This window comes from Dermacentor andersoni, chromosome 7 (genome assembly GCF_023375885.2).
Source record: "Dermacentor andersoni chromosome 7, qqDerAnde1_hic_scaffold, whole genome shotgun sequence".
NCBI classification, from domain to species: domain Eukaryota; kingdom Metazoa; phylum Arthropoda; class Arachnida; order Ixodida; family Ixodidae; genus Dermacentor; species Dermacentor andersoni.
The window spans coordinates 125,760,996-125,779,243 of record NC_092820.1 but is presented as its reverse complement, the minus strand read 5'-3'; the positions used below and the strand labels follow the sequence as shown (position 1 = coordinate 125,779,243).

At 47.9% G+C, this 18,248-nt stretch overlaps 1 protein-coding gene across 1 annotated transcript; it reads right to left on the bottom strand.

The window, feature by feature from the left end:
- Positions 1-10,655: 10,655 nt before the first annotated feature.
- LOC129385544 (phosphate-regulating neutral endopeptidase PHEX-like) lies at positions 10,656-17,741 on the bottom strand. The gene is made up of 2 exons (XM_055072189.1): positions 17,706-17,741; positions 10,656-12,665 (listed from the first exon to the last, which is right to left on the bottom strand). The coding sequence occupies exons 1-2, from the start codon at positions 17,739-17,741 to the stop codon at positions 10,656-10,658; spliced, it is 2,046 nt and encodes a 681-aa protein (XP_054928164.1).
- Between the last annotated feature and the right edge of the window lie 507 nt (positions 17,742-18,248).

The following is an 18,248-nucleotide window of genomic DNA, read 5'->3' as shown; positions in this document are numbered from 1 at the left end:
GTCATAGCATGGGTGGTTGCAAATCCAGCCTTCGTTGTTTCGTCTGCGGCGTAAGCCATTCCGCTAGTGATTCCTCGGCCGAGTCGGAATCTTGCTCCATCTGCGGTGGAGCCCACAAGGTTGATTGCTCAAACCGCCCGGCTAGAACTTAAGATGTCCAAATATCGGAAGGTATGGACAAAAGGAGTTGCCCACGCCAAGAGGCGATTGCGGCGGTAAAGAAAAGAGCCCACGTTTATGCGAGTGTGACAGCACGACACCAGGCTGTCTTTGATGGAAGCCTGTCAGAGGTAATTGCACAAGCTATTGAAAAGTCTATGGCTAAAATTATGGAGCGCATTGTAGAAAGCGTCATAGAGTGCTTTAATGGACTGGTATCCTCAAAGTTAGATCTATTAATACCGAGTACTACTGCTCTGCCATCAAGCTCTGGCATGAATGCTTGTTTAGCCCACTCTCGTGAAGATGGGGCAATTGCGTCCACAAGCCATATAGAGCAAGTCAGGCCTGTTCCAGGTTCCTCAAACAAGCCCACTACTAGCCCAGACAACTCTGATTATCAAGATACCTCAAACATGGAAATTGACGTGAGGGCACAGAAAAGGCGGTGTTCTCCCCTTGACGCTACCACTTCACACTCAGTTAGTAAATCAAAGAAAATCCTCCCTGAAGTCCACCCGGAATGTAATATTTTGGAGGAGGCTGTGGCCTCTGCCCTGCTCTCATCACTGGAATGTAGATGCAGGTGCTGCAGTGGAACTGCAGATCAATCGTCGCTGCTTCTGCTGATCTAAAAGTTCTATCTTCTCAAATTTCTCCAGATGTAATTTTACAGCAAGAAGCTTGGTTATCCCCTGAAAAACAATTTTCTCGGCGGAATTTTAGATCCATTTGCCTAGATCGCCTGTCTGGAGGTCGGCGACTGTTAATTATGGTCTCAACCAAGTTTTGCCACAGGCAAATATATTATTCGAGCTGATGTCACCAGAATGGGAAATTGTAGCAGTAGAAATGACTCTCCCTGGCAAGTACGCCTTTCTCGTTGGTCAAAATATACTTTCCCTTAGTTGTGCAGGACACACGCCCACTAGACTCGGTTATGGCAAAATGTGGTAAAGATATAGTTTTGGCTGGTGACTTCAACTCTCATCATGTATCATGGGGATCCAGGACAGACGAACGCGGAAAGCGTCTATTGGACTGGGCAAAAAGAAATCAGTTCTCGTGTCAAAATTCGGGATCAGTTACATTTATTCACGGACAGTTTTGATCTGTGCTGGATCTTACATTTTTGGGTCCAGGTCTTTCCATATCCGCACGGTAAACGGTGAATGTAGGGACAACCAGCGATCATTTTCCGCTTGTACTTGAAGTGGTAGGTCCGCCGTCCACCGTGGAGGTACGAATTCACTTTTTTTGTGGATTACCCTACATTTAAAAAATGCTTGCAGACCACATTCCAATGAATTTAATATTATCCATTGAAAGCTGACGATATTTACTCTATCAAAGATACTTCGCGTAAAAGAACAGAGTTCTAGTTAAAGGCACGCAAAGACACTGTTTCTACAAATTTGTGGAATGAAGATTGCTCTCGAGACTACAAGCGACGTAAGCGACGTGCACAAAGTGGAATTTCATAGGGAAAATGCAGACAAACGCGCGGGGTTCCTCAAGACGTAATTTTGTCCCCGCTGTTTAACATCCTCCTCAGCCTCATTCCTTATCGTCAGAATGTAAGCACGTACGTTTACGCTGATGATATAGCGTTTTTTGCTACAGCAAGTGGTATTTAGGTTTTTACAGAGCAATAAAATTTCTCCAACAGTCCGCATGGTCACATTCCGATGTTCTATCCCCCATAGAAGTGGCGGATCCACAAGATGTTATCGCAAAAAGGCTTGAAAAACGCCTTTTTTCCGCAGTAGACCTAGAAGGTCTATTAGTTCGAAATATGTGTTTCTATAAGTAACCATTAGGGAATCATCCGATGTCATCTTAACTGCGTGACAATCGGCTGCTGGACCAGACCGTATTCATACAGCTATGTTTAAACTGTTAATGAAAAAATTTCTCCTGTAATGAAGAAGAAGAGCACAAGAACAAGGCCAGCCAGATCGTCTGTTCCATGCCTGCAGTGCAACCAGTAGGCCAGCCGGATTGCCAGTGCTTAGCACGAGCGTGAGCCGTTCGGGCAACCAGCTGTTCCTGCTATGCGTGACCTGCCCTCTCGATTAGGAACAGACGCTACCAACTGAACTGTTCCATACGCCCCATTAATATTGGTGGAGGTGCTGGGTATTCAAGAACATCTAGATCCTGGAACTCCGGTCTCGGACTCTGCCTCCCGTCATGCCTGGCTCTCCCCAGCCGACGTTGCCGCCACCCTCCATTGCCTGCTCTGGCGCGGTCCCGCAACGCCGGCCCACCCGTTTTCAGCGGTACGGATGAGCAGGACGTCAATGACTAGTTGTCTACATACGAACGGGTGAGCTTGCACAATCGACGGGAAGATACCGCCAAGTTAAATGCCGTCATCTTCTACCTTGCGGGAGGGGCTCACCTGTGGTTTAAAAATCACGAAGCCGACTTTCAGCCCTGGTCCGCGTTCAAGGCCAGTTTCGCTGAAGTTTTCGGTCGGCCCGCCGTCCACAAGTTTCGCGCCAGGCAGCGGTTACAAGAGCGAGCGCAACAACCCGGTGAAACATTCACCTATTATATCGAAGAGTTTCACGAACTATGCAAACGTGAGGGTGCTTCTATGCCCGAAAATGAGAAAATGAAGTACATTTTGAAGGGCATCGCCGATGACATTTTCCAACTGTTGATCGTCAAGAGTCCGCGCATCGTAGCAGAGCTCATAAACTTCTGCCAAAGCTACGACGAGTTGAGGAGGCAGCGCGATTTGACCAGGCGCCCCTCAGTGGCTGACGAGGCCCTCTCCTCCATGGCAGTCTTCCCTGATCGCTCCCCCCTGCTCACACAAATCCAAGCTTTCGTGCGGGAGGAAATTGCACGTCAGCTTTCTCTACTGCCCTTCGCTGAGCTACTCCAACAGCAGCCGCTGCCGCTAACACCCGCTGGCAAACGATGGATTATTGTCGCAGTTGGTCACCTCACACGCTATGCTGAAACCGCTGCTCTACCTGCAGCAACCGCCAGTGACTTTGCATCCTTTCTGCTCCATCGTTTCATTCTTCGTCATGGCCCACCTCGGGAGCTGCTGAGTGATATAGGCCGTGTGGTTTTGTCGCAGGTGGTTGAAGCTCTGCTTGCTCAATGCCGCATAGTTCACCGGACCACCACGACGTACCATCCTCAACCTAACGGGCTTACGGAGCGTTTCAATCGCACCCTTGGTGATATGCTCGCCATGTACGTTTCATCGGAGCATGCAAGCTGGGACATCATACTCCCATTTGTCACGTACGCATATAATACGGCTACACAAAGTACTACAGGATTTTCTCCATACTTTCTTCTCTACAGTCGCGATCCTTACCATACCATCGATACGGTTTTGCCTTATACACCAGACACGTCAGTGTGCTCCCTTCTCAGCCGTCGCCCGATACGCCGAGAAGTGCCGTCAATTAGCCCGAAAGTTCACCTCCGCCGACCAACAACGACAAAAAACCAATCGTTATGACGACGATACGAATCCGAACTTCGCTCCCGGCACACTTGTCTTGTTGTCCGTGCCTTCTACCACGCCAGGACTTTCGACGAAATTTCTCTCGCAGTATGATGGACCATATAGCATCGTCGAACGGACCTCTCCGGTCAACCATGTCATAGAGCCGCTTACACCGACATCCGACAAGCGCCACCGTGGATGGGATGTTGTTCACGTTCAGCGCCTGAAACAATTCTATGGCCCCCTCGTCTCCACGTCGTAAGTCGCTAGGATGGCTTCGCATTTCCACCGGGCGTAATTGTAATGAAGAAGACCACAAGGACAAGGCCAGTCAGATCGTCGGTTCGGTGCCTGCATTAGAACCAGTAGGCCAGCCGGATCGCCAGTGCTTAGCACGAGCGTGAGCCGTTCGGGCAACCAGCTGTTCCTGCTCTGCGTGACCGGCCTTCTCGATCCCGAACAGACGCTACAAACTGAACTGTTCAATACATCCCATTACACCCCAATTACGTATTGCATATAGTTAACTGTTCACTTCAATATACATTGATCCGGGACTCTTGGAAAATTGCATGAATTGTGCGCTTACTTAAAAATCAAATCATCTGATATGTCTTGGACAACATTCAGCAAATTTGCCTTACATTGAACAGAGTCAAAATAACAGAAAAAACATAATTCATGTCCTATTTAACATTGCAATGCACGGACTCTCGAAGCGGCTGGCCGCCGTGCCAAACGTGGGACACGCGCTGTACGCCGATCACATTACGATCTGGTGTCCGGGAGGCTCGGAGGCGGCCGTGGAACAGGCGCTCCAGGAAGCCTTGGACGTGACCCAGTCCTTCCTGGAGGGCACGGGTCTCCAACTCTCCCCGACGAAGTCAGAGCTCATGTTATACAGACCGGCAGGGCAGGGGGTTCGGGGGCTCGTGCCGCTCGAGCAAATCCCCATAGATGTATACACGCGTGACGGCCAGAAGATCCCCAGGGTAAATTCGATTAGAGTTCTAGGATTGTTGCTCGATGCCAGGGGCTGTAATGCCAAAACCATTGCGCACCTGACCGCCAAAACCGATAATATTCTCAGATTAATCATGAGAGTCTCCAATAAGAAGGGGGGCCTAGGCGAGGACAACCTACTTAGGGTGCATCACGCTTTTCTTATGAGCCACATCAACTATGTGGTCTTGGCCCTGCAGTGGACAAAGACTGAAAGGGACAAGCTTGACACGTTGATGCGGAAAAGCGTCAAGAAGGTACTGGGTATTCCGATCACGGCGAGCACGGACAGGCTAATGCAGCTCGGCGTTCATAACACGACCCTCGAACTCATAGAGGCGCAACGAGCGGCGCAGATCACGAGGCTTTGGGGCTCCAGCGCCGGTAGGCGCCTCTTGGAGGCTGCGGGCTTGCAGCCACGTTACAGTCACAGCGAGGTGGTTCAGCTGGACGAGAACTCCAGAGGGACCTACGTCGTCAGCCCCTTCCCTAGAAACGTTCACCCGCAACATAATGCGGGCAGGCGAGCAGCTCGTGCCAGGGCGATATTGAAGAAAACGGTCGGCATGGAAGCCTTCGTGGACGCAGCTCAATATGGGCGCTCCGGTAAATTCACGGTCACGGCGGTCAGCGAAAAGGGCGAGCTCCTATCTGCGGCCTCGGTAGGCGCTGTGACGGCCGACGTGGCAGAACAGGTGGCGGTGGCGCTGGCGATGCAGGATTCAAAAAGGCCGTATATCTACACTGACTCACGCGCGGCCGTCAGGGCTTTCGCTTCGGGAATGGTTGCGAGACAGGTGGAGGCGATTCTGAAAAACAAGTCCAGAACTAATTGTGACCCCGTGCATTATATTATATGGTTCCCAGCTCACATGGGCGACAACGTGCTGCCGGACCGCCCGAACCCCAATGAAATTGCTCACCGCCGTGCGCGAGAATTAACGCGCCGCGACGGCGATGGGGCTACATTGGATCCGGAGGAGCTCGGCCACAGCGACCCCTTATTAACCTTTCACGAGATCGTCTCCCATTATAAAGAGGAACGCAGGCGCTTCCCGCCTCCACATCCAAATCTATGCAGATCACAATCGATCACGCTTAGGATGCTTCAGACGAGGTCATATCCCTCGCGAGGTTTCTTAAGCAGGATTTATCCAGAAATTGACCCACAGTGCCCGGATTGTGGGGAGGTTAGCACTCTACCTCATATGCTCTGGCAGTGTCCTGCGTTACAGGATACGTCCCTCACCAGCGAACGGGACTGGGACGAGGCCATATCTAGCACGCAACTCAAGCTCCAGTCCATGGCCGTCCAGAGGGCCCGTGAAAGAGCGGAGAGGCTTGGCCTCCCGATTCCGACATGGGAACAGCCAGCGGCGAGCCGGGGGCCCCAACGGGTCTCCACCGGCTAGTCCCTCAGGACCTCATTAAAAGTTCATTGTCTGTCTGTCTGTCTGTCATGTCCGGCTCAATGAATTCAATTCTTCTGAGGTTATTCTGTGCTCGAGAGAAATCATATTTAGGCCTCAATGTTCCATATGGTCAGCTCACATTGACTTAGAAAGCTGTATTCGACTGGCAGGACTGTCAGGATACGTATTAACTTTGGTAACTTTAGATATTGCAAAAGCATATAACACATGTCGAGGATGGGATTTTAATTTCTAGATTAGCCAGCTGTGCTGTTCCACACTCTATAGTGGCCTAGATTAGAAGAGTTCCTTTCGTATAGACAATTCTTTTGTTTCAAGGATGGGGTTACATCGTGCACACATGAACAGACAAAACGCGTTCCGCAGGGGTCAGATCTTGCTCGGCTTTTGCTGTGTACTTTATTATCTTATGGACTAGTTCCGCGGGATGTACAATTTTTTATCTCTATGCTGATGAAATTGTATTTTTCTTCTCATCGTGGCATGTCCCTACGTTAGACCAAATATGGAAATCTTGTTTGTCTGCACTCCAGTGCTGTCTGCACGGACTCTTCTCGCCTTAACGTCACGATATGTGAGTGTCAACATTTTGCGACAATAAGGGCCCCTAACCAGGTTTGGCTATTTGAGTTAACTAGCGCAGAGTATACAATGCGCGATAACGGTTGTCTCTGCAAAGTATTACATCGCTACGCGCTGCGCAAAAATCTTAAATTTCAAAGCGAACGCAGATTTCCCTTCTCCTCGCAGCCGCCGCGCTCCAAGCCGGAGGTGGACGTACGCGTGCTAGTGGGCCTACGTACACGTGTTTGCTGTGACGTCACAGGTGGCGACACGTGACTTCGAGAATTATTCTAGGCAACATCTGTTATTTGTGTAATACGGTGTTTGAATGGACGAATTAAAGCTTAGAAAAAATAATAAAACACACAAACCAGATGTATGCATGTTTTAGTTTTACTTCGCACCGCAGCAAGAGAGATGTACTTCAGTTTCGTCTGCTTGTTCCCCCGTCGTGCAATTGCGCTCGAGATCACGCTCCCACGTCGTGCATTCGAGATCCGCTTGTGTCTGGCTCAGTATTTGAGTAGCACTGACTTATAGCGTTAGTCAGGTGTCCGCGTGCACAGCGCTCAAAATTATGCACTGCGCGAAACGAGACAAATGCAACAGCTTGCGCGAGAGACCGTCAGCGGAAGTGCGCCGTGCCGCAAAAAAGCGAGGCGAAAAAAACAAATGAAGACGGCGCTCCTGACGCATGCGTCACGTGATCCTCGAGGTGCTGAATGGGAGAGCGCAGGGAAGGCATTTCGCTTGTGGAGGCTAGACGGAGAAAGGTGAGAGAGTATGTCGCTTGGCAGCGTAGCTCGCTTCCTGAAATCATGCGCTCGTGGCACTGAAATATTTCAATACTGGCTATTAATGAGCCGATTTGAAACATTTTTACGGGGGAACGCTCCCTAGAGGACACGTAACAACTTCCAGCATATAACCAAAATTTTCTACGGGGTTGGTGAGGGGCCCTTTAAGGGAAAAGGAGTCTGTCCAGCCAGAACTTGATCTGGCATTGGTGCGGCTGCACACGCCCTACACTCTTCCACATTTCGTGGGGGTGAAGGGGCAAACCTGAACGCTTAAAGACGCCTAGCACGTCATTTTAGCGGCAGGAGGCACAGATGACCGGTGATATCCTGGCGAGCCAAGAAGCGCTCATCCAGCAAGTCCAGCCATGGCCAGTGAAGTCCTGGAATAAGGGCACATTCACTCTGCCTCAAGAGCAACCACCTCGGTATACGAAATAAATGTTTTCTCTCTCTTTCTCTGTCACTTTCTTGCTTAACGCCAAGAACTGCTCGTTATTAGTGTTTTCATTATCAAACCTTGTTTTCATTTCTCTTCATTATCGGCATGAGGCGATACCGCAAGTTGCAGCTTCGAAGAACTTAGGGATACCATGTGATGGCACCCTCAACTGGCAGTTGCAAATCGAAAGAGATGCTAATAAAGGAGAACATGCAATGGGTTTGTTACGCCGTTTAAGTAATAAAATGACCGGTTTGCGTAGGGCTACGTTGCTGATTATTTATGAGCTTTACGTCCGCCCCGTTCTGGAATTCGGCGGTGTCCTTTCTTCGGGATGTGCAGCATACAGGATAAGATCGTTAATATTATTACAAAGGCAAGCGCTACTGTTTGCCTAGGGCTGCATATTTTGTGGGTAAGCATGTGATTTATCTGGAAGCTGGAATGCTTCGACTTGAGTGAAGATTTAAGCAATTTACTGTCCGGACTTTTCTCAAAACCTTTACAATGCATCCCTCTCCCGTTTGCAGTCCGTTTTCATAAATTCTCCCGATGCATCTTTCAGAACACGTTGATGGCATTATCGACAACCACAAGTTCGTTTTCATCAGACGCTGTTATCAAAACTTCATATTTGGCTACCACGCCTGAGTTTTCCAAAAAGGAATTCGTTAAAGGTGAAACTGGTTTTTTAGATTTTTTCCAAAACACGCAAGACTTTCCGTAGGCACACTTGAAGGCCGCCTTCAAGTGTGCCATTTTAGCTAGTTTCCGTCTCACTTGGTGATATCTACGGATGCAATACAAAATTTAGAGACGGCAGGAGTTGGCATTTTTTCAAATAAGCTTAATTGCTCTTTTGCTCTCTGTCACGCTGATTACACCCCAATATTTCTTGTAGAATTTTGGGCAATTATTCTGGACATCAGAAAATTGTGTTGACAGACATCAAAAGTAATAATTATTACCGATGAGCTTTTGCTTTGTACAGACTTCAAATAATTGGTCCCAGCTGCTGAGTATATTTTCGACTCTTGCTCCCGACAGTTTGTCCGACGTTCGCTTTGTCTGGACCCCCGGTCATGGTGAAATGTTTATTAAATTATTCCGCTGTCTCACTCGCATCGTCGTCACTAAATGGCCCAGTCTTAAATATTCTTCCTGATTTCGCTTTGATAACAGGAGCTAGATTTAAACACCTTTTATTTCTATATTTCTATGAACGATGCCTACTTTACGCAGATCATTTTGGACGCCTAAATTTCGGGCCGAACACGAGCAAATGCCTTTCAGAACAATGCAAGGGGACCTTAGCAAGCTTGCGTTGTAGTGTGTCCCATCAAAACGTTTATCTTCACAGATTTCGTTTATCCATTGCTTAACATGTGTTCTTTTTGCAATGAACCGGATACTATGGAGCATTTTTTTGCCGCCGCTTCGTCTCCATTAGTAGAATGTTTCTCGTGTTTCCAACCAGTAATCTGGGATCAGCACTTACTGCAACAAACATTTTGTGCATTGGTTCCTGTCAATTAGGAACAAGCCATGGCTCGGTGATTACTGCTATACGCAAGTTTATTGAAGCGTCGGGTGTGTTTCGGTGCAAGGGTACCTACCGACTGTGCGACAGTTCATATTCATTTTATCCCAAGTTTATGTATATGCCCTCTGGAAATTTCTATTAGCATGTATGCGCCCAATGTTTCGTTTTGAATGTTTGCCTCCACTCAATTTGATATTTTGTTGGATGGTCTGTTCAATCAAATTGGTGTGGCCAATATCACCTGTGGGTACGAGCCATGTTTTGAGGCAACTACAACAACTTCAACGCTGTGCTTCGGTAAAGACGGCCAATATGCAATGCCGTCAAAATTGTTTAGAGGTAGACAAGCAAAGTTTATGCGAACCTTAGTTAATACGTGTCATATCTAGAAAGCTAATAATCCATCATCAACATTATAGTAGACGCAATTGGCATGCAGGCTAAACCGCCATGCTTGCAGCTCCCCTTTTCAGCTCCAAATTTGCGCTACCTTTTCTTTTTTCGGGACGCTTTACTGGCGTTTCTACTTTCTATGCTATAATAAGGAGTTTTGTAACTTTTGTTTCGGTTTATTGCAGGGGGCACTGGCCTCCTCAATTCTTATTTACTTGCGCTAGGAGGAGGAGGAGGAGGAGGAGGAAGTAAACTTTATTGCCCTAGAAAGAGTAATTCAGCGGTCGGGCCGGATGTCTTCATCTTCTATTGGTTGATGCCGATCTCCGGCCTGCATGGTTGGCGCCCCTATTCCAGGGCACCACCGAGCGTGGCTGCTCGTCGGGCATGATCCACCAGCCTCCGTTGGAGGCTAGGGTCGCCGCTGGAGAGCACGCTAGGAGGCATCTGACTCTCACCCCTAATACTTCAACCCGCATGGATATCATTTAATATCAAATGTCGCGGCACTTGATGCAATATATGCGAGATTAAATGCGAGAAGTTAATTTTGAGCAACATCGCCCGTTTCGGGTCTGTTCGTGTTTATAGGAATTACGGACCGAAAACAAAACAAAATGTTCCGCAGAATCGCAGGGAGAATTCCGCTAGTTTCTTCATTAAAAAGACTCGTTTCAGTCGCAGTATTAAATCGCCGCACTAAATTAAGCTCCTGAAAGACCACTGTCGACGAAAGAAAGCGTGAGAAGAAATCGCAAACAAGTCTGGCACGTGATTCAAGTGGTGGTGGTATATATGCAGTGTACAGCCGAAAATCGCGTGCCTTCTTGTGGCGTTCGGGGCATCAGGGGTTCATACTGGAACCCTTATTGCAGTGAAACGCCGACACGAAGCTCGTGGTCCCCCGAAGCGCCGCGTTGCAGTCGAAGGAAATCCGCATCCTGCTCTGACTGTGACAGTAGCTGATGAAGAACATCATTTCCGGAGCGAATGCCAGGTCGTTCGCTAGCTGCTCCTTGTGTGCCTGGAAGGCGCGAAAAGCCGGAAGGAAGCCCGGCGCTGCGCTCTCAGGGAGTGAATCTGGAGGCCCGGACACGGAGGTGGCTTTGTGCCTTGTCGGCAGGCTTTCGTTCGCCGCGACCTCCTCCAGAGTGACTGCGGGGTCCGCTGCTTCAATTTCAAGCGCTCCCGCCAGCAACGCTGAAGAGAAGGCGGCTCCCAGACCTCCGTAGTTGATGGCAACGTCACCGTCGGGATAGAAGAACGGCTCGCGTGCGAGCAACATCGACACCGTGGCTTCATTGAGAAGCGAATCGTAATAGATCGGTTCCTTCGAGAACGAGTGAGGCAGCCTCTTGTCTTCGAAGTAGGCGTCGCTTCCGATGAGCTTCGCGTTGGCTCGACGCTCAGTGATCCAGTGGTCTAGCGACGTCGCCTTGCTCGTGTAGTGCGAAGCATAGATGCGCTGAAGTTTCTCCCGGGAGCGGTACTCGGGCTTCGGCCACAAGTTGATGCTCATACTTCGCAGCTTTTGTCCCACGTTCGTGCCGGTGAGTGAGCCCAACTTCTCGAACAAGGCGGCCGTTTCTTCGCGAACGTTGCGGAAAATTTCGTCGACTTGCTGCCTGACTTGCTGGGGAAAGTTGAGGCCGACGTGCTTGGAGAAGAGCAGGATTTTGAAGGAACTCTCCATCTGAGTCTCGCAGAATAGCGGTCTGATCAGGTCGGCCAGTTCTTTGGTGCCGTACTTTTGGACGAAAAAGCGGGCGTCCGCGATCGGTGCGTATATCTGGAGCACCCACCAGCCCATGTGACTGCGGAGAAGTGCGGAGTCGTGGTTGGCCGTGATGTAGCGCACGGCTTCGCTGGTGCCTCTTTTCTGGACGATGGCTGCATCACCTGGCCCGAGGGCTTTTGCAGGTCGAAAATACTCGTTCATTAGCTGAATAAAGTGATCGGGAGGCTGACCGAAGGCCTTCGCCAGCGACTCGAACGTGTGGAACTCGGGGCCGGCGTTTTTGTGAACGGCCTCCAGCATGAACGTCACGTTTCGCGTGAAGTTGAACGTCAAGTATGAGTCGATGGTCTGCGATGCGTTTTCCCCGTAGTCCTCGTCGAAGTAATAAAGGTACTGGCTGATGTACTGGAGTATCTCGGCTTCGCTTCCCATTGACCTGTACTGGCTGCCCCAGAACTTTGCGTACACGCTCGGACCGATGTAGACCGCACGTCTGCTTTTGAGCGCGTCATCCGGAAGGAGCCTGACGTCGAACCACAAGGGGATGTTCCAACGAACGCAGAGGCTGAAATGGACGTCGAACGGGTCAGCGTTTCCTGTGGGCACTTCGGGCCACGGAATCTTGAGCCTTCGCAACAGCATCTTGAACATGGCGCGAGTCTCGAGCGCGTTCTCGGCGGACTGGCTTTCGCAGGACCTGAAGGACGACGCCACTATGCTCTCCGGCGGCGAGGCGTAGTGCGGACCGCTAATGTCTTTGGCCGACGAGCGCATCCAGATGTACTTGACGTCCCACTTGTACTTCCAGTACTCGGTCGCGTCGCTGTGTGGGTCCGGCAGCCAGCGGGACGTCACGAACGCCTTGAAGTCGTGGCATGGATCCGCGCTAGTGTTGAGCGTTTCGACGAGCAGCCCTCCGGACGTGAAGCAGTCGGGGCAGTCGAGGCTTGCGAGGTACTCCTGTCGACTAGACTTGCCGAGCGCACCCCCGAAGAGGTAGGAGACCAGGAGTCCCGTGACCAGCGCGCATCCGACCACGAAACAAAGAAAGCTGCACGCCCAGCAGTTCAGGTTGCCGAGACACTTCCTGTCCATGTCGCTGTCCCGTGGCGTGCACTGCGAGGAAAGAGAAAGGGCATGGATCACCACAGCAAAGAGAGAGGGCGGCGAGAAGGGGCGGGATTTTGTCATGCTGGCACACATCTGGGGTAAAAAAGGGTTGAGTAAACCTCAGAAAAGTAGAAAAGCACGAGCAACGGCGGAATAATACGATATCATAAGCATCGGCTTTTCGATATGTCAGATTCTGCCATGTATCGCTGACAACAACACCGCGATAACATAGGGGAGGAGACGCATTTATGGTCACAGCGTACTCTTGGTTAGCTGTGCGAACCATAAATTGCTCATCTGGCACCTAACGAGACACAATAGAGAGATATTTCGTTAAAGGAGCCTTGTATAAATGGAAAACCAAAACAAATATATACTGGCAATGTACATTACTTTTGAAATTTTACTTTGAAACACCCGCGTCGTTACCTAACTGTGACGTCATGGATGTTAGTGCCGTTCCGCATACTGGGGCCCCGTTGTGGAGGAGTGCAAGCTCTCGAGTCTTGTTAAATTCGGTCTTTTGTTCCCCTAAAATGCCATGCATATCATTTTTACCCATAAAGAATTACTTAGGCCGAAGCAGGCGCCGCACATATTAACGTCTAAAAGGCGAGCTGGTGTCGGAACATCAGGATGTCTGGTTCTTGAGCCTTATCTAGCTCCGAATGGTATTAGCATTACTTTGGAGCTTCATCCAGTTTGCGGTTTGTCTCTACGTTCGTCAACGCCTGACATCTTTCCGGCCAGCCTGTGTCCCTGGGTAATCCACTGTCTAATGGGCAGAGAAGTGGGCTGCTGCTCAGAGGGAACCGGGTTTCTACCCACTTCCGGACCTTTTGGGTATGTGCCATTTATTGTTGAACCTCTTTGATGCCAACTTGGGTCAAAGTGCACTTGTCACTGTATGCGTGCAGCTCGTCAATAAACTTCTGTGATGCCAGCTTTGGTCGCGGGGTATGTACCAGGGGTATGTTCAGCTGTTTCTAGTAATCATTTTATAAAACATATCATGAACAGTTACCCAACTACCCTAAAATTGATGTCTAATGTCACCAAAGTCACAAATCGTTCCTAAAAGGTGTACGTGTGGCCAGTTTTAATGCGATTAGCAACCTTAAGGTATTTCACGTACTTTCCGAGGGTTAACTATCTAAGTCCCTAACTTTTTCGCGCCAACCTGACTTACTGTGCAGCCCGTGGCTCTTTGCAGCCCATGCTACTGCGCAGCCCGTGGCTATATGCGCCGATCTTTAAGGAAACCTTCTTACGCCGACATGAGTCACTGAGGATTCAAAATCAGTATGTTCCATTAGTTATGCACCCTTTTTCAATGAACCTCTTTGATGCCAACTTGTGCCATTAGGTGGCTGCCGCTCTTCAGTGAACATTTCTTCCGCCTGCTTGAGCCACTGTTTATGCACCACTGGGAATTCGCCGCTTTCATTGGCCCTCTCCGACAGCTCACTAAGGTACCATGGCAATGGCAGAAAGATTATTTTAAATTTCTACGCGCCTTGGGTGGAATCGTCCAAGTCATTGATCGAGTGTTAGCTAAAAAGGCAAACCATGTCCATTAAGCATATTTACATTACCTACACGGAATACGAGAGCCTACGCTAACAATCACATTAACCTGCCTTCTTGTAAACATTTTTGTGGAAAGAGATCATCGAAATTTAATTCTACCATAATTTGAAATTATACGCCGAATATTGTTAAAGCGGATCGCTTTTTTCCAGCAATGACTAAAAACATTAAATTATGGGGCTTTACGTGCCGAAACCACTTTCTGATTAGCAGGCACGCCGCGTTGGAGGACTCCGGAAATTTTCACCACCTGGGGTTCTTTAACGTGCACCTAAATCTAAGTACAAGGGCGTTTTCGCCTCCATCAAAATGCGACCGCCGTGGCCGGGATTCGATCCCGTGACCTCGTGCTCAGCAGGCCAGCACCATAGCCACTGAGCAAACCAGCAATTATGAGCTTATTGTGCAGTTATTGTTATCGTTATGAGTTTTGTTATGCGCCATATTTTATGTTGCTGCAAATAAAAAGTACGCGTTTCGCTAAATGGATCCACCATTAGCCGCGAAGGTTTTAGGGTGCAAGAATAATTCATGTAAGTTTAGTGAATTCCTTGGCGGAAATAAACGAAAGGAAAATAAAAACTGAAATCAATTGGCAATAAATCTATATAAATTAAAGTTCTCTGAATGTATAATCAGACAACCATCACATGCGCGGACTTCGCGGCGTCGTCACTAGATGACGCTGCGTGTTCAGTCGGAAGCGCAAGTTTATGAATACGCACACACCCACATCTCAAACGTAACGCGTCTCTGCGGCGGCAATGCAGTAGATCGCCGCATTGCGTCAGTGCTAATCGCATTACCGTCGACATTCATCGTAAGACGAGTTCTGCCGGACCTCCTGTTATTGTGCCTTTAAGAAGCAGCTTAACTTTAGCGTGGTCTCTACTCCAACGCCACCCGTTGAAACATTGTAATATGCAAAAATGCTTTTTCTGGGGTAACCAATATTACCAGTATTATTAAAATATTATTAATAATATTATTTTTATTAGTTGCAATTCAGAAAGAAAGTTATGTTGCAGTCACTGTGGGCAGCGGAATGTTGACTTAGGACATGAACGTTTTTACATAAGTAAGAAGTTTACGAATACGTAACTTTGCACGGAAAACAAATATTGCAGTTCTATAAACCCTATCCGGTAGATAAACTTAAAACGCGCAAATTTGATGTACTAGTTGATGTTACGTGAATCTTTCACTACGTTTAGAAGGGTTTTGCAAACGTCCACTCATACAATATTGCTGTTATTATGAGCCATGTGTCATAAATCAAATTTCTCTGCTTTAGATGTACCGTTAGATGCAATTTACAGAGTTGCTATATCAGTATTCATAGCTGAGTTGGAGATTCAAACTTGACAGTACCATTTTCTGAAAGTTTGCAATATTAAACAAATATTTATTGAAATATTACGGCCTAAATAAAAAAAATCCGCTTGCGACAATCACTACAGTATATACCTCTTTTTCGTTTACACGCAACAAATCTCGTCAAATTTGGTGGAGTGCTTAGCGAGAAAATCGATTTCTTGTTTCCCATGTATTTACATGGAAGCCCCAGGACGAGAGCTCCGTCTCAAACTGCATGTGGAGATAGTACCGATGGACGTTCTGTGACCGAGAACAAAGCGGTCGCAAATGATAAAGATACGTGGGGACGCCACCTTAACATTTGGGCGCCTACTCCCATCGGCATTGTTCTATATGACCTGTCTTGCCAAAAACTAATTGTGCACCCACAAGGAAGGCTTGCATTGTTATTCGAATGGTGCCAGCTACTGAACCTAGCTAGCACAGATAACTTTATTACGCACAATATCCAACAATTATATCTAAAAGACTTTGAAAGCCATGACGTCACATTCACGTAATGAAGCAAAGGTTTGGGCGCAAGTGGAAATAATAAAGCTAGGATCTCCATTTCCTTCCCCAGGAATCTGCTGTTCCCGCCAAAGAAATTGCTAAACAACACTTAAATAATATTTTTTTGGATATTACTTGGCTTAGTGTTGCCCAATAGTGTCCTTTAAGGCAACGACCCTCCTAGGTACAGTGTTTGTCAAAAGAAATAAAACAGCTGCTGCAGCTCCTCTTCTGAGCTCAGCTAGTTCTTAATAATAAGAGCACTCGTCTCCCCATTTTTCGTAGCTTCTGACATCAGGATTGCCTCCGTCGCGTCGTAGGGCAGAAATTGTTCGGCAACAATCACGCTCCCAGTGGCTTCACTTCTTCTGGTACATTATGTGTTGCAAATGTGATAAAGCGACGTCACTTCGCATTCTCTTGAATTGCGAAGGTGGTGCTCAAAATAATTCGTGGTTTCAAGTGCGGAGGCTTTCACGATTCAGCACGTAGTTCAAGAAGTGCAGCGTTCGGAAGCAGTGTCACGTTCTGGAGCTGTGCTAGATAATTTTGAAGACAAGGTCTTCTTAGCCGATTTCACATGGTGTTAGCGCATCTGGGATCTGGTAACCTTGTAACCACTTCCAGATGAAAAACGGCCCATTTGCGCCCCCAGAACATCGTAGCGAGTCGGAACAAATAGGAAAATGTAATTAGTGAATACAGTTCGTCTAGTTGGGGTTTATTATAGACTTGAGACATTAACTAGCGCGAGAAAAACATCGGACGACAGGACGAAAGCGCACTGTCCTGTGTGGTTCTTGCTGTTGTCCGATGTTTCTTACGCTATAGATAAAGATGTCTGAAATATGAAAATCTAGGTGTCCACGCAACAACAACAAAAAAGGAAGACTTAGTCGCAAAGTAGGTAAAAGAAAATACGGTGCGGGCGTAATTAGCGCCAATATAGTCGAAATTCAACGCATGGCATAATGCCCCTCTAAAGGGTGCACCGCCGTAGAAAGACTCATGCTGAGGCAAAGCCGCCATGCAGCATATTTTTTTTTTATGAAATAGAGCGATTTTGTTTGGGCTCCAGCAATCATGTCTGCAAAGCAGCCGCTTCGATGCCTTCATGAAGCGAGAATTTGTCGCAGAGTAGATAAAATTAACAGAACGGGTGAAATTAGCTCCAATATAGTCGAAATTTAGGCACATTGCACCATAGACTACTATATCTGAGGAATTGGCTCACCCGGCGGTCTCTGGGCAAGACAAATTTAGGTTCGACCAAGCGCCCACACTAAGCAGGAAAGGTCGACGTAATTGCAAGTGAAATCAATAAGGTACCAAGTGAGCGAATCATGAACATTGAAAAAGAGACATAAGGAGACAGAATAGAGAGATATCGTCAACATCGAATCAATAATCGTAGCATTTGAGCTAGCGCGTGCCTACACTAAGCTCGGGTCTATTACGATCAGGTGACCGCGCCTGACCCGACGCTGCCAATTTCGCCTCGTCGTCAAGAAACCTCAATGAGAAGCTAAGGGACTCCAGCCTCCCCTGTTCACTGTCGAACATGCACGCTGCCCTCGTACTTACTGGCATCGCCGATATCCGGTGGTGCTCGGGTCTCATCATGGCAGCCGTTTTGCTTTGCTTCGCTTTGCTTTCCTCCGAGACTGGCTTACACCCACTATGGGTGATTTAAGAAAAAGATCATCAGAGTCTCACAAGAATAACCATTGAGAAATTTTGAATGAATAAAGAAATGAATTGCGAAAAAGAAAATTAGGAATTTAAGAAGGAACGCATCCTGATTTAATTATACCCCATGACAGCTGCACCAACATCCCTGTGATAATATTCTTGTTCCTGGTCTTGTTTCCTCGGGAAATGGAACAACCCACCTTGGGGAATCGGCGTGAATCGCGCGGTGGAGGAACTGTTAGCGTTTTTAAAATAAATTAGGGTCAAACGAAATAAGTATTTTGCAAACGGCATTTAAGGTGTCTACTGTTGCAGATATGATAGATCAATTATCTAGATATTTTGTGAATTTTGTGAGCATAATAAGTATTTAGAAAAATTCTGACGTGCAATACGTTTTGTCTCATGCAGAAAGATGCAGATGGCTTCACAAAC

Excerpts from the sequence above, each read along its gene's own strand:
- LOC129385544 (XM_055072189.1), bottom strand. The coding sequence starts at position 17,741 with ATGAGACCCGAGCACCACCGGATATCGGCGATGCCA. Across the intron at positions 12,666-17,705 it reads ACCGGATATCGGCGATGCCA|TGCACGCCACGGGACAGCGA; the intron begins GTAAGTACGAGG and ends CTTTCCTCGCAG.